Source organism: Acanthaster planci, linkage group LG19, assembly GCF_054643075.1.
Source record: "Acanthaster planci isolate LZ-2023a linkage group LG19, COTS_SCS, whole genome shotgun sequence".
In the NCBI taxonomy this organism is placed as follows: domain Eukaryota; kingdom Metazoa; phylum Echinodermata; class Asteroidea; order Valvatida; family Acanthasteridae; genus Acanthaster; species Acanthaster planci.
In genome coordinates, this window is record NC_141795.1 from 2,225,191 (window position 1) to 2,239,138 (window position 13,948).

At 41.6% G+C, this 13,948-nt stretch overlaps 1 protein-coding gene across 3 annotated transcripts; it reads right to left on the bottom strand.

Annotated features, from left to right (window-relative positions):
- Nucleotides 1-15: 15 nt before the first annotated feature.
- LOC110974011 (UBX domain-containing protein 8-like) lies at nucleotides 16-13,723 on the bottom strand. 3 transcript variants are annotated; one of them, XM_087129692.1, is made up of 8 exons: nucleotides 13,172-13,723; nucleotides 10,828-10,974; nucleotides 8,710-8,783; nucleotides 8,094-8,213; nucleotides 3,487-3,651; nucleotides 2,837-2,878; nucleotides 2,531-2,605; nucleotides 16-1,656 (listed from the first exon to the last, which is right to left on the bottom strand). In XM_087129692.1, the coding sequence occupies exons 1-8, from the start codon at nucleotides 13,308-13,310 to the stop codon at nucleotides 1,498-1,500; spliced, it is 921 nt and encodes a 306-aa protein (XP_086985818.1). In that variant the 5' UTR covers nucleotides 13,311-13,723; the 3' UTR covers nucleotides 16-1,497. The 3 variants fall into 3 exon arrangements, with proteins under 3 accessions (XP_086985818.1, XP_086985819.1, XP_086985820.1); XM_087129693.1 differs by having other exon boundaries at nucleotides 3,496-3,651; nucleotides 13,172-13,715; XM_087129694.1 differs by having other exon boundaries at nucleotides 8,094-8,205; nucleotides 13,172-13,314.
- Between the last annotated feature and the right edge of the window lie 225 nt (nucleotides 13,724-13,948).

The following is a 13,948-nucleotide window of genomic DNA, read 5'->3' on the forward strand; positions in this document are numbered from 1 at the left end:
ACTAATCAAACACAATTTGATTTTTACCCCTTTTCTATTTATTTCAGAGCAGTCCCCCAGGACTGGGACAATCTGCATTACATGCAAGAGCGTCCAATCATCAACATACGAGTCTCTTCATAAAATGTCAAGACACAATTATGATATGTTGACAAATTTGCACTCCTTCAAATTTCCAATGACAAATACGAAACGCACTCTTTCCAAAATTCTTTCATCCTTCATGAATAAATATTCTAAACAGAGTGTACTTAATTTGGTGATTCAATAATCTTGTGGTAAAAGAAAAATAACTGAAAATCTATTTTGCATGTTACTGCAAGTTATATTTTATATCACCTACACTTTGCAATAAGAGGCACTTTATTCTCTCTATAAAAAAAAAAAGAAAATGGTATAAGATGCTGCAATTTGTTTTACATAGAGTTTTTGTACAAATGATAGTACATGTATTTGGCCAGAGTTCATACATGGTCATCTAGCTTTGAATCTATCCCAACGGTTCAATTAGCAAGTGTGTTTGGGTTGGGAACCTCAATTAGCAATTCACTGCATATGTTTAATAATACAGCCTTATGGCTGCAGCGTGATAGAGTGGAACTCAACGGGTGATCAAAATTCTTCTGCACAGGTTTTTTGATGTTGCACTGTCATTGAAAAAAAACATGGAATGATACTGGAGTTGGACAAGAGAGGGCAGTACATGCATCCATCATCAAGCTGAAATCAGCTGGAGACTTCATGGGCAGAAAACACGAACAAACCAACCCAGTGTTTTCTAGCCCCGTAAACCTCCGCCACTTTCAAATATTAAAGACAGTGAAGATTTCACGGCAATTCTCGCATTAATGTGACATCTCAAATGCATTTTTCCCCCCAGTTCTCTGTGGACTCCAGACGGAAGAACACAACTACCAGAAGTTTGCATGGGAAGTGAGTACCGCACTGGGCAAAAGGTTGATATATTGTGACTCCATTACACATTGATTGTACATGGCTGTCAATCATCATACCTAATCTTACAACTCCCAATTACTGCAGAGAATGCTACAACCAATCAGCATCTTCATTCCTGATGACTTGCGCCGATCTCGATGGCAGGATGACTGCAGTCTTCATGTCACTGCAGCAGTTAAAAGCATTGCAGGGATGCAGATGAAAATCTGCCGACTGAAAATGGACTTTTGGGGGACAAACATGGAGGGGCGCAGCGTACTGTGAGTGACTCCAACTGATGCTCTAGGTTTGTATGAAAGCAAAGTGCCAAGCCCTCAAGCTTCCCTCAAGTCCCCCGACGATGAAAGAGAGTGAGTGAGTAAGTGAGTGAGTGAGTGAGTGAAAGTGCCAAGCACGAGCCATTGGCCATACTGCATTTTGGTCTGGCATATGAAGGAGGCTTGCTACATAATTGCAGAAATCGGTGAGAGTTGAGGTTTATGGCGATGGAGGGCGGACTGGCCGGTGGGTGGATTCTTGCACATATTACGACTTGCCACGTCAGTCTCTCTCCTCGATCGCCAGCACGACGTCTCTGACCAGGTGCATATCCTCCAGTGTCTCCTCGGCGTGTTGGGACAAGTCCCTCCGCGGGAACGTTGTGCAGACTGTGTAAAGTTTGGGGTGGTAGCCTTGCTTGGCCATCCAGTCCAAAAGCACCTGTTGACAGCAGCAATTACATGTACAGTGACAGAAACAGAAAAACAGAACTCAGGAAACTGTGCGACATCTGGACCACACCAACAGAGAAACAAACTAAGAATTTTAAGTGGTCAAATTTGCGACGTAACTGTAGGCAAACATGACCACACCCCTTGGCCCGTACAGTACCAAAGTGACTATGTCATGTGCACAATTATGTGCGTAAGAGGCATCAGTGCGAGAACCGGCTCGTGAACCAACACGCACGCGTACGTTTACACTGCACTTTCTGTATCACAGTGACGTCGCACTTCAGTATTCAAAGGCTAATTTGGTGACTGAAATTAGAAGCCATAACTGCAGAGGTACTACACTCACAGGAAGGCAGTGTGCACATCAAATGACCAACAGTGTTGCAATTTGCCAAAAGCATGTACCTCAAGTCTCAGAATACAATATAGATATGGCATTTATACTTTTAAATATACAATCAAGATGATTTTAGTGGGACTTCATTTCGTGTCCTTCCTAAACTTGTAAGAAGACCCCACATTTAGTCTCACACCCGAGGGAGTTCATTAACCCCTTCACGGTGCGATTATTTTGACTGTGACTGCTGGGCTGTGGTATGCCCTGAGTGGAGGGCTTTGTCCAGCAGCAGGCCCCATTGAACCAGCAGCTGCATGGTGAATAGACTGTATGTGTGGTATGCACTAATCCTCACACAATGGTGTGGTAGTAGCAGTCCTCCGTAGCGAAGGGGTTAAGAAATCCTCATTCTCTCTGCCCAAAATTTTGCTTCCCCCTGAAATTTTGGTTCTGCCTTTGTCCACACCGTTACATCTCTTTCCTGCACCTCATAGTCTGGTCCCTGTGGAGTCTCGTTTCTTACCTGAACTTTTTCTGTGTAAAGAAACCGTCTCTTCTTGACTGTGCCCCGTAGACCTCTCAATGCCACCGTTATACACTGTTGGGCAAATGACATACAAACACAATGAAGCCTTGCACCATTGTTTTTGCTTTGACTTTGTCAGGGAAATTTACCATGCTCACTTGGTAACTCAAGACGAGTACCCTCTGTACTACTTGAACGCTTAGAAGCCAGAGGGCCCGATGCTTCCATCTCTAAGCAGAATCTCTCTGAGCAGAATTGTCGACTCTCAAGCAAAACTTTGTTTTCTGCTTTCTAGACGCTTACCTTTTTGTCTCTTGTGTCGGGCTCATTTGGTAATACTATTACCTGGTAGTAAGAAAAAAAAATGCATTTTTTTCATTTTATGGATGACAGACTGAAAATTCTGTAGCGTTACAACGTAGGATCACACTGACAGACACCCCAAAACTTATTCACCTCAACCTTCACAAATGTTCTTGGCATAGCGGAAGATTTTAAGGTATTGTGGAGGGAGCAGACTTATAATTTACATGGGGCTTGATGCTAAAGCTGAAGTATAGTACAAAGAATATGGCGTTGGTTTTCTTGCAAAACTGCGTGATCAAAATCAACCACAACGGGCAAAAATAAGACACCTTAGTGTTCTCGCAGTATTACGGAGGCTGCATTTGGGCAAAGCCCAATTGGTGATGTGGTGTGCCAAGACCAGGCGGATTTGGCATCGATACGAATGACAAAATACCTGAAATATGACATAGGGTGATCTTTGTCAAATCTGAGGATTTTTTTTTCATCTGTGGTGTTACTAATGTTTAATATGTTCTGTTTCAAAAATGAATTTTTTGATAAAACATTTTTGGGACTTTTTAATTCAACTACAAATTCTCAGTGCTGTGAACATTTCGATTTGATAACATCTTGTCAGCAAATGTGATGATTTCACCAAGTCTAAGCTTCTTTACTTGTTTAGGCTTGTTTGGCACAGCTTGGGGCTGTCTTGTTGCAGAATCAGGCAACTTCCTGACGGTGGCTGCATCCTTGCTCGTCCCCTGTGCCCCTTTCCTAGGCAACTGCTGCTTTGAAGCAGAACCGGCCTTTTCATCATTGCTTTGGTTGTCCTGAAACAAAAGTAGTTGTTCATAAAAATTGGACATGTGGGACACGTTTTGGTAGGAAGTTTATAGAATTCCGAAGTGTGACGTCATTTTGAAGCAGGACGTGTAATGCAAATGAATAGAATGCATGAGCGTGCTTTATAGCACAAATACTTCATAAATAAAATTTCATACTCAGACATATAAGGTCACAAGAAGTAACAACTGCATAATAACTAATAACGGCTGCATAAATTCTGAAAGTTCATCCACGATAAACACGTTTATTAAAAAAAAAAATCGCCTGGTTAATTGAAAGGATTTGCATACATATTTGTATCAGGTGGCTCAGAAGTGCACCGAATTACAATTAGTCAAACAGACGTAGAATGCACGACTGAGCAACCTTTAAAGTTGTAAGTACTAGAATTTTGAAGACAATGATTGGTAAATTTTATGCAAAATTCCCAGAAAAGTTGATTTAAAAAAGGTTAACATGCATATATGACAACTCCTCAATACACAACAGGAATAGCGTTTTACTGCAACAACTGTCAAATAGAGCATAAAGTTGGTATCATCATTCATATTAAACAGCAGCTGCCAATATTGCCATGGCAACTCGGCTTTATCACCTGTTCCTCCCTCATGCTCATGCAGGCTGAGGAAATCAATGGCACTGTTTGGCCGCGGAGGTCTGTACATGCACATAGTTGGCTGCCCAAAAGCTCAATAGGCTTGTCTTCTGCAGCACTGACAATGTGCGATATCCATTTTAATTAGAAAACCAACAGCTCATTTCATTCAAGGCAGAAATGTTGTGGCTGAAATGGTATTAGGATAAGTCTACATGTAAATACACAGAAGCAGAAGGTTATGGCAAATGACATGTTTTTCTATTCACTTTCAACAATTTCTACTTTTTTAAAGGAAAAAAACGCCTATGTGTTGTACTCTGGCTCTTCTCATAAATATTGACCATCCAGGCCCGTTGCCTGACCAGAGACGGGGGGGATCGTCAAACCAAAAAGTGGAACCTTTGGCACTGTGACCACATATTTTTATACAAAGGCCTATCACAATGAGTTTGAGAATACAACACTGAAAAGTTGCCTGTCTGTCGCAAACCAAAGGTTGCATGTAAGACTTGTACACTGCAGTTTTCAATATTGAAGAAACTTAACAAAAATACAATGATTTCAAACCCTTTGAAACACCTGAAATGTGGATATTTGCCGGAACTTCCTGATGGTACACATGACTGGAGATTGACTCATTATTATGCAGAACTGTGGTCACCTTGAGCTTGAGAATCAACGTATAAGCCATGGCTCGTATGCCGAATATTAGGCCTACGGTATACAGTATTTAAAATATTCAGTAGGGACTACACACACACAAAAAAAGACCGCCACCAAGCGGAACTCAGAAGCGAGTGGGGGGGGTTTGCTCGAACCCCTCCAGCCTACAGGCCTGCCATCGAAGTTCCTGAAGGGACATAGTCAAACAGCACCAGGCCGACAAAGTCTAAAAATGCACCACAGACTAGCATATACTGTGCCATCAACAACACCCCATTAAGCTGCCATCACTGAATTTTTTCAGCCACTGCCAAAGCAGCCCATTATCACAGTGTCAATGACAATGGACACGCTTCAAAGTCACCAGATGGAAAAACCATTCACAGTGCTATATGTACATGTACAGTACACTGCAATTGAAAGTTAACCTAAAAAGGGGAAAAAGTTTCACACTTTTTCCCATCAGGGAAGACGAATATTCATTTCACAAACTGTGAAAAATTTTCCCCTTCCACTGAAAAATGTTCCTCACTTTTTTCCCCCTCTGTGAAAAGGAAATCCACAAGTGGGCAATTTCTGCACACCTTTTTTCACGAGTGGGAAAAAATGTTCACACCTGTTTCCACAAGTGGGAAAATTGTTCAAAGCTTTTTTTCCCCACACTTTGCCTGTGAATGTGAATGGGAAATTCTTCTCGGAATTTTTCAGTCGTTTTGACTGGGTTGATTGCAACTACAGGGTACTTGTATCTTCCCCCGTCCCCAGGATAGTAGGTTAAGAACATAAACTGAAAGGGGGAACGGTGCTCCGAACAACCAATTGCGCGCATGGCTTCATACAAAATCCATATTCACACCTCTGCACAGCAACACTCCAATTACACATAATTGGCGAGGCCTCAAAGGCAGAATTCTGCTGGCGGCCATTAAAGTCACTGCACATGCACATGGTATACTGTGTCAACCGTGCATTGAAATGTTGTACAACATGGCTTTTTAAGTACTTCCGATGCACAATACTTTTATCGCCGCCGACTCCCAGCTTGTTTAGGCTTTTTTTTTCCCCCAGTGTCCACAAAATGGTAATAGATACCAGTATATGTGAGATCGTTTCTTCTCGTTTGTTTTATGAGTGAGTTGAGCGTCTGTTTGGGATTTTCATTCACATCAGTTTTCAAATGAAAAATGAACAACTGTTGCAGACAATGTTTCCGGTACAACTACAGAGGCAGAGTACAAGTACAGTTTAGAATAATTACGAGTAGCTGTAAAAAAGTGGAGTTCTTGACGGTTTTGTCCTTCTTTTGAAGACAAGGCCCTGGTATAAGTTTTGGTGAAGAGTGACTTGGCATGTACTCAGGCTAAAGTCAAGACACTGGGCTGTGTCAGTGTATCATGTGACAACGGTTTAGCCAATCAGGATAAAGATTAAGCGAGAGGTCTGCTACAACTCCAACTGTTTCACCGTTGAACAGTTACGCTGTCTAAACAAGACATCAATGTGATTGTTTCACTAGAGTGAAGTTACTACAGTATATGAAAACACAAAATGATTTTTGTGCTGAGGACTACGTGTAAAAACATATGGACAAAAAGCAACATACTATGAAAAAAATCGGGTACATACATGTATGTCCATCCGCATGATCAGGAGTTCAATACATGACTGATTGGCGCAATGTATTCATGCATACATTCAGGCATGCTCTGGGGATGATTCAGCGAAATTGTGTTGGGAACCACTTGAAACCTAATCACTACACACAATATTCTGGCCGGTAACCAGCTTTTGTGGAGCAATTTATTTTGTTAATTTATGTTGCGCGCTTTGCAAGTGGGCCTTTTTGGTCTTGTTGACACACTATCTGTAATTTGTTGAGGACTGTGATATTCAAACACTCTGGTTTTCCACAAAAAGGAATCCATTATTCCAAAATGTCACACTCCATCTGTTGTCCGTCATTTTCTGGGGGCAGATAATCAATGTCGGTGTGCTGACTTCTCACTTCCAGTTAGTTCTTCTAGTGATGTTTGTCCCCCTTGTTGGCCGATGTGGACATGTCATTCGGCACCATCTGCTGGAGGTCCCGTAACCAGCTCTGAGGCTTCTATAGACAACAGTAGCCTCCTGCGGCAAGGACAATCTACTGCCAATGTCGATATTTGGAGCAGCGAAAGGTTTGTGTGAAATTGCACAGCATTCTGTTAATGCAGAACATGGGGAATAGTTCCCTCCACTATGCATCAGGTCCATGTACAATTGTTCATGTATTTAGGACCAGTGATTTAACGGGTAAGTGGAAACAGAATGAATAAGAGAAGTTCCACTTTGACGCTAAAAGATCTGGGTTGTTTTGGGGACCATCTAACTGAGAGAGGATCTCCTTTCACCCTCATGAACTCAGCTCTTATAGTACCTGCCTGATCATTTTGAAAATTAGCACGCATGTAAAGACATTCATTATCCGTATCAAATGTGAAGTGACCCAAACAAAAATCAATCCGACACAGGGTTTCGATGTTTTTGTCGTTTCAAGTTCATGGCTTATTGTGTGTCGGTTCCAGTACACTGAGTGCATATCTGTGGAAAAAGGAAGCATTTTGGATTGACCAATCCCTTGGTGATACATGGGGCATTCCATTTGCCCTCAGTTTTGCCTTGGGAAATAGAATGCTCCAGAGACCACCTCAAGGTGCTAGTTTTACGACACCAGTCAATATTTGTATACTATATCACGCGAACATTAACGCATTTAGAGCTTCAATACATTCATCGTTGTTCACGCACAAAAATTCTCTTTTCGTGTACATGTAGCATGTAGCCCAGAAGAAATTTGCAGAGTCCACATGGAAATGGAATACCACTTGCCAACCGGTTTCCTGTAAACGAATCCTGTGAACATGGTTATGCTTTCGCTGACCATTTGCAGAGGCTCCCCACCAAAGGCGGAAAGCATTGCGGTACACGTTAACTACCCTACCAAGCCAGCTTTCCAAGACACAGTGCTTTCTGCCATAGGTGGGGGCCATCGGGAATGTCCCGTGAAACGCAGCTGAATTCATCCACATTTGCTGTGAAGCTGGCCCCTCTGCGGTAGCCAGTCGGTGACACGCTGCATTTGGAGTCTCCCCTTTGGCATGATACTGAACTGAGGATCTTACTCACGTCTAGACTCCGGGCACCCCCTTTCCAGGCCGGTCCAGCAAACTTGTAGAACTCCCTCTCCAGCTGAGCCTTCTTTGCTTCCCGTCTCGGCCTCGCGACTTCCGCTTCATACCTGGAAGCCTCCAATTCACAGAAAATGGGCTGAGCACTGAGCTGTGCTCCAATGCAAACACTGCCAAATTCCTGAATGACTTTCACTGTAATACACGCAATGCTAATGGGAAATTTCGTCTAAACTTGGGCCAAGTTTTGTGTGGAATGCACACTAGATATTGATTTTGTTAAAATCAGAGAAACAGATAGTTAATCCAGCAAACACGATACAAACTCAGTGAGGGATATGATCACACCTGTACCCAAATTGATAGCTTTGTCAACCACATCATTAAGCACTTAGTATGACCATTCTCAGAAAAACAGCATGAGCACCGAAATTTTTGGTTAACAATGTCGCTGAAGGATGTACGCATGATAAACAAAAGTGAAAATTCTTTGACAAACTGCGACAGAATACTTTATTGCACAACGTGCTGCTACATGTAGAATAAGCAGACAATCACTGCCTACAGTGAACAGATTAAAAAAAACCTATTAGCCCTGGCAGTATTATTTTTACCTTCTCATTGTATTCATTCTGGATTCTCTCGCATACTGCCCTCTGTTGATGGGATAACTCCTCTGCTGACAGCCCTGATGCCAAACAATGTGCCAAACAAATACACCTCAGTTGAACAATCTTCAATACACTCCAGTAATCTCCCCCCGCCCCCATCCAGGAATACATTCTCTGTGACTGTCCTGATTCCCCCTCCTGCCCAATATCACAGCTTAGGGGGAGGGGTGGAGATCTGCCCCCTTTGGATCTTGTGGGGGTCACGATAAAGAATTTAACTGATGAAACTTGACACGTCCATTTTTATGATTCAGCGTCGATTCAGGCAATTTGGACAAGGCATTCTTAGAATATGGTTACAGGAACATGTATGTATTTCACAGCAACATTCACAAATGAGTGCTTTTTCCGAGACAAAAAATTCTGTTTGTGATGACAGAAAAACTAATTCACAGGGGACATCCTTCAGTTTAAGAATTGAGTTCTTAAACTGCCACTTTTTGGTCAAATGTGCTTCCAAGTTCAGTAGCTGGATTATCATTTTTTTTAAGTGTGCTTGGGCAGAACCCCTGGGATTTTGGTTTTGTAAGAAGCCAGAATTCTTATTCCATTGTTTTTATTCCTTCATATTATATTCAGAAACTTCACAGGAATTATGTTTGCGCAAAACCCCAAAACATGTGCCAACTTTTTGATTTATGTGTCAGCAACTGTATGAGCCCAGAATAGTTAAAGGTACAGTCTGTACCTTGTCATTAGTGGAGCATGTTTGTTTTGCGGCAAAAAAAAGCCAAAGAAGGGTGTTTTTTAACTAACCTCACCAAGTTAGAGCTAACTGATGGTGCCCGTTCCATGACAAACAATACTCCACGGTCTCAATTTCAAATCACAATTTGCTGAGTCATGTTACGAATTGTGCCAAGATGCAGCATCCCCGACATGCTGTCCTTCAGCTTCACTGAATGAAAAACAAACTACTAGCGGCAAGTTCCCAAACTGCGTCTTTAGCCACATCGTTGGGAGTGGCCTTCTTTCATTGCTTTCTTCCAAACGACAGCTACATGTAGCCTGGGACAGTTGTTCCACAGGGAGCTTTTACCCGGGGACTGTCCTTGAACCCAGTATGCTTTTCAACAACAATTTTGTTAGTTACTTTATGGACAGCTGCAAATGTGGGACTGCACCAATGAGTGGGTAACCCTCCCCCCCTTGCACACACACATACGCAATTAACAAAAAGCGAAAATTTCATCTCTAAATTTTCTGTCCCTAACTTGCAGGGTACCGGTAGTCCAAAAAGATGGATATCAATCATCGATAGGGGCAAAAAACTCTGAATGCAAAGGGAAACATAATATGTTAATAAAGGGGTTGAGTAAAAGTACATGTACATACAGGTATACAGTGTTGGCAATGCAATGACTGTACATGTACAGATGTACATGTACATACACATAAAAGCCACTTCAGAAAACTGCCATGTCATCGTGGCTGCTCCCTTATGCACAGTGTAGGTGCCTTGCTCATAAATTCAATGCTCATTTCATGAATACAGTAATAATTGGCAAACAATAATTTGTCACGTTGCAATTCTTTGAAGGCCTTAATCTTATCTTGTTACATCTGTTGGAACGGTAATATCTGACAAGATAAATGCTACAATATCAGTGCTGAATTGATGTTGACTACTTCAGTAGAAAAACAGAGGGACAAGCCTCTTGCGAATTGGCAGGCCAACTTCATAATGTAGCACTTACACTGGGCAGCCTAGAATTCTTTATTTTCATGTGACCAAAGAATTGAAGTTTTCTACTTATAAAATTTGAGACCTAACTTGGGGTACAAATTTCATGTCAAAGTTTTTGCACCCAAATGCTTCAAACTTTTGTAAAACCTTCGGCACTGAAAAAGGAAGCCAAATTGACTTTGGATCTAATGTATATTATTTGATTTGAATGATAAAGCGTTTTGTAATGAATGCAAGAATATTTTTGAAGGGTACAGATATTGATTTTTTTTCCCACTGAGGGTTTAATTAATAATTAGATTGATTGCTTGATATTTGAACACAGTGAATAAGGATACCGATATGTTGGGGAATAAATATATTTGAAAGGTTACCTGAGCCCTTTTTTTCCTGATACTTTTGTCGTTGAAAGAACCACTTCCAACCCGCTTCAAGTCTGTCACCGACCAGGTACAGAACAAATGTGAACAGGCCCAAGGTGAGAAGGCACAGGGATATGGCCCGCACAATGGCCGACACATCTAGGGTGGCGAAAAATAGGCACAGATTGGTCAGAATTAAGCCCGATCTTTTCTTCAAATACAGCCAAACTGGTCTGCTCCAGACACCAACAGATAATGGCGGGGCTCTTTGTCAACATGCACAAGCACATGGAGGGCACGACGACTACGCAACGGTGTACAAGTCGGGACAAGTAAATAAACAGTATTTCCATACAAATGCAAATTGAAGTCGATTTTTCAGAGCCCGACTTCTGCACAACCACACGCACATGTACGTCGTGGTGTCCATTTCCAAATAATGAATATTCAAATTCAACCGTGCCACAAGGCAAGACTTGGACAAAATCAGATTAGGAACACTTGAGTTAACAAAGTATTAAACTGAACTGTACCGGAGGAATGACCTGCTTTCAGTTTGTAGAAGCCCAGCAGATACAGCTGATTACATTGGACTTCCAAACACGATAAACACTGATCTGGATAAAACTGGGTAAGACTAGTTACCCGGTACAAGTTACCTGAGAGCCAGCATAATGCGTGGGACTGGCACAAGAGAATGCCCTGTCAAACACACGGCCATTTTTAGTGTGAACCATGTGTTTTTGTACCTTGGCAGTAATGCAGTTAATCAAAATGAGGATGCAATTTAGGTGGCTAATTTCTCAGGCTAGGGTATAAAATTTCTACTGATTGCTTGAGAAGTGTGAGTTTTTTTTTAAATAAAATAAGGTTTCACAAGTACCCAGCACCAGTCACATGAACCTGTAGTGTTCACGATGGATGCCCGACTATTAATTCTACAACAAAATTCCCTGAAGAGAAATCACTCTAGACCAATCAATTTCCCATGCCAAAAAAAGGAAAGAAAAGAAGTTTGTCTTTGAATCCAAAGAATGCATCCAGAATTATCACAAAGTAAAAAAAGAGTCCATCATCCAGGATTGTTTTGTTTAAACGGAGGAGGAACTTTGAAATTTTTACTAAACTTTCTACTCTTTATTTTTAAGTTGTAAACTTTGGTTCGGCCCATACCCTTGATGAACATCAGCCTAGGAAATCTACATGTAAGTACATGTTCACATTATCGCGAGCTTCAGGCAACTCAGGCCTGTCAGGGACGGGGGGCTAGGAGTAGCATTTGAGCTCCTAAACGGAGCTGATCACTGATCACTTGACCAGGCTTCCTGCTATCAAGCAAACATCACACCACATGAGCAGGAAAAAGGAATTCCACTTACTGGGGACTATCCCAGGGAAATAGAAAATCACATGTTCTCTACTTGCAAACTATTACAGCCTTTGGGATGTCATTGGTTTCAGAAATCTTTGCAATGATGCAGCACAACTCGTGTTGAGAACCCATCCCCAAGGGCTGCTAAAAAGGTTTCTTTTCATCTTACAACAATCATATTGATTATTTTGGGTTGTTCCGATGGATTTATACCCCACCATGATAACAAATCTTCATATTCAGAACATTTATGAGAATATAGGTCAAGAGAACTGGAAAAAAAGAGTCATGCCAGTTGAGAACATTCCCGTTGAATTTAACGTAGTGTCATTGTTGGGCACGATCGGTCCATGTGTGTAATCGCCCAGTCTTTGCACGATCAGTCAATATCTTTGCACAAATTATTGATAATTCTGCAGTCACCTTTACTTTTGTAGCCTAATTCCTGGTTGTGACAGATTGATTAATTCAAAATGGGGAAATTAAGTTGGAGATTTCTTGCAGGATCAATTGCGTAGAACTACTTGATGTCACACAGATTGGCCAAATGTGCCCAACATCATCAACATTCTTTATGAATAACCACCCCGGCCTACTGTGACCCACACAAGGACATGTACGACGTGATGCATGGACACTGGTTACCCCCAGAACTGTGGGGTTCAACGTCCGGTGTCATGGCTGAGGGAGTATGGAAGACATTGAACCCACAATTCGGGGGGGGGGGGAATACTATATTGGTCTGAGTCAAGTTGGGACAAATTTTAACCGTGATATCATCAGATCAAGACCATAAACATGATAAAAGACTGCACGAAATCATGATGGTATCCAATGCGGTTCATATATTCTTATTTATTGTTACATGTGATGATGTAGGTCTAGGCCGTATTGGATTCCTCCATCATGTCCACGTCCATTAATCATCCCTTCACTTACAGCATAGGCCTAAGTAACCACCTGACCACAGCAACATGCCCTTACCGAGTTGAAAGAAAACTGAAAGTGTCATCACAACAGTAACTGTACACACCAATGACCAGCCAGAACTGCCATGAGTGCCGGTACTGGTTTGATGTTGACCTTGATTAAGTTGACACATGATTTCTGCCTTCCTGGCCATATGCTGGTTGTGTGTATGTGCTCTAATTCCCGCGTCACGAGACCTCACACTATCGAAACACCCAACGCAAAAGCCATGAACTTCAGCATATCATCAGTAATGTACAGGACATGCATGACGGGTACACATAATGCGCTCGTTGTTTCCCTCAATATACGTGTACATGTAATCATTCCTCCATGATGTAATCAAGTGCACAGGATCTGGGAACGTCCATCTGTTTGTGGAGATCAGTACTGGGGCTGCGCAGTAGTTGGTTCATTTCCTTCACAAAGTTCTGCACAAGATAATTTGCCAGCTCTCAGTAAAGGGATGATGGCATACGCAAACCACATTATTTCTTTTTCATTTCAAACTAAACAGAAGTAGAGAAGCGTTTGCCCCTATGCGAGTCTCTACAAATTGCAAACAAAAAACTGGGCCAGACTTGACTTGAAGATTTTTGTGCTCGTTGAACCGTCCCTCAGAATCTAATTTGCAGTCTCACCTACAATTATTAATGGTTTGCCCGTTCAATGACTCGGCTCTTATAAACACTAATAACGTTTTTTATTACAAATTACCTACTAATATTTATAATTTTTTAAGAACTTGAATAAAAGTTTCTATTTTAGGTAACTTAAATTTCATATTAAATA

Coding starts and splice junctions, on each gene's coding strand:
- LOC110974011 (XM_087129692.1), bottom strand. CDS start 13,310: ATGGCCAGGAAGGCAGAAATCATGTGTCAACTTAATCAAGGTCAACAT. Junction 8,214..8,709: donor AGAATGAATACAATGAGAAG/GTAAAAATAATA, acceptor TGTGAATTGGAG/GCTTCCAGGTATGAAGCGGA. Junction 1,657..2,530: donor TTTACACAGAAAAAGTTCAG/GTAAGAAACGAG, acceptor TGCTGTCAACAG/GTGCTTTTGGACTGGATGGC.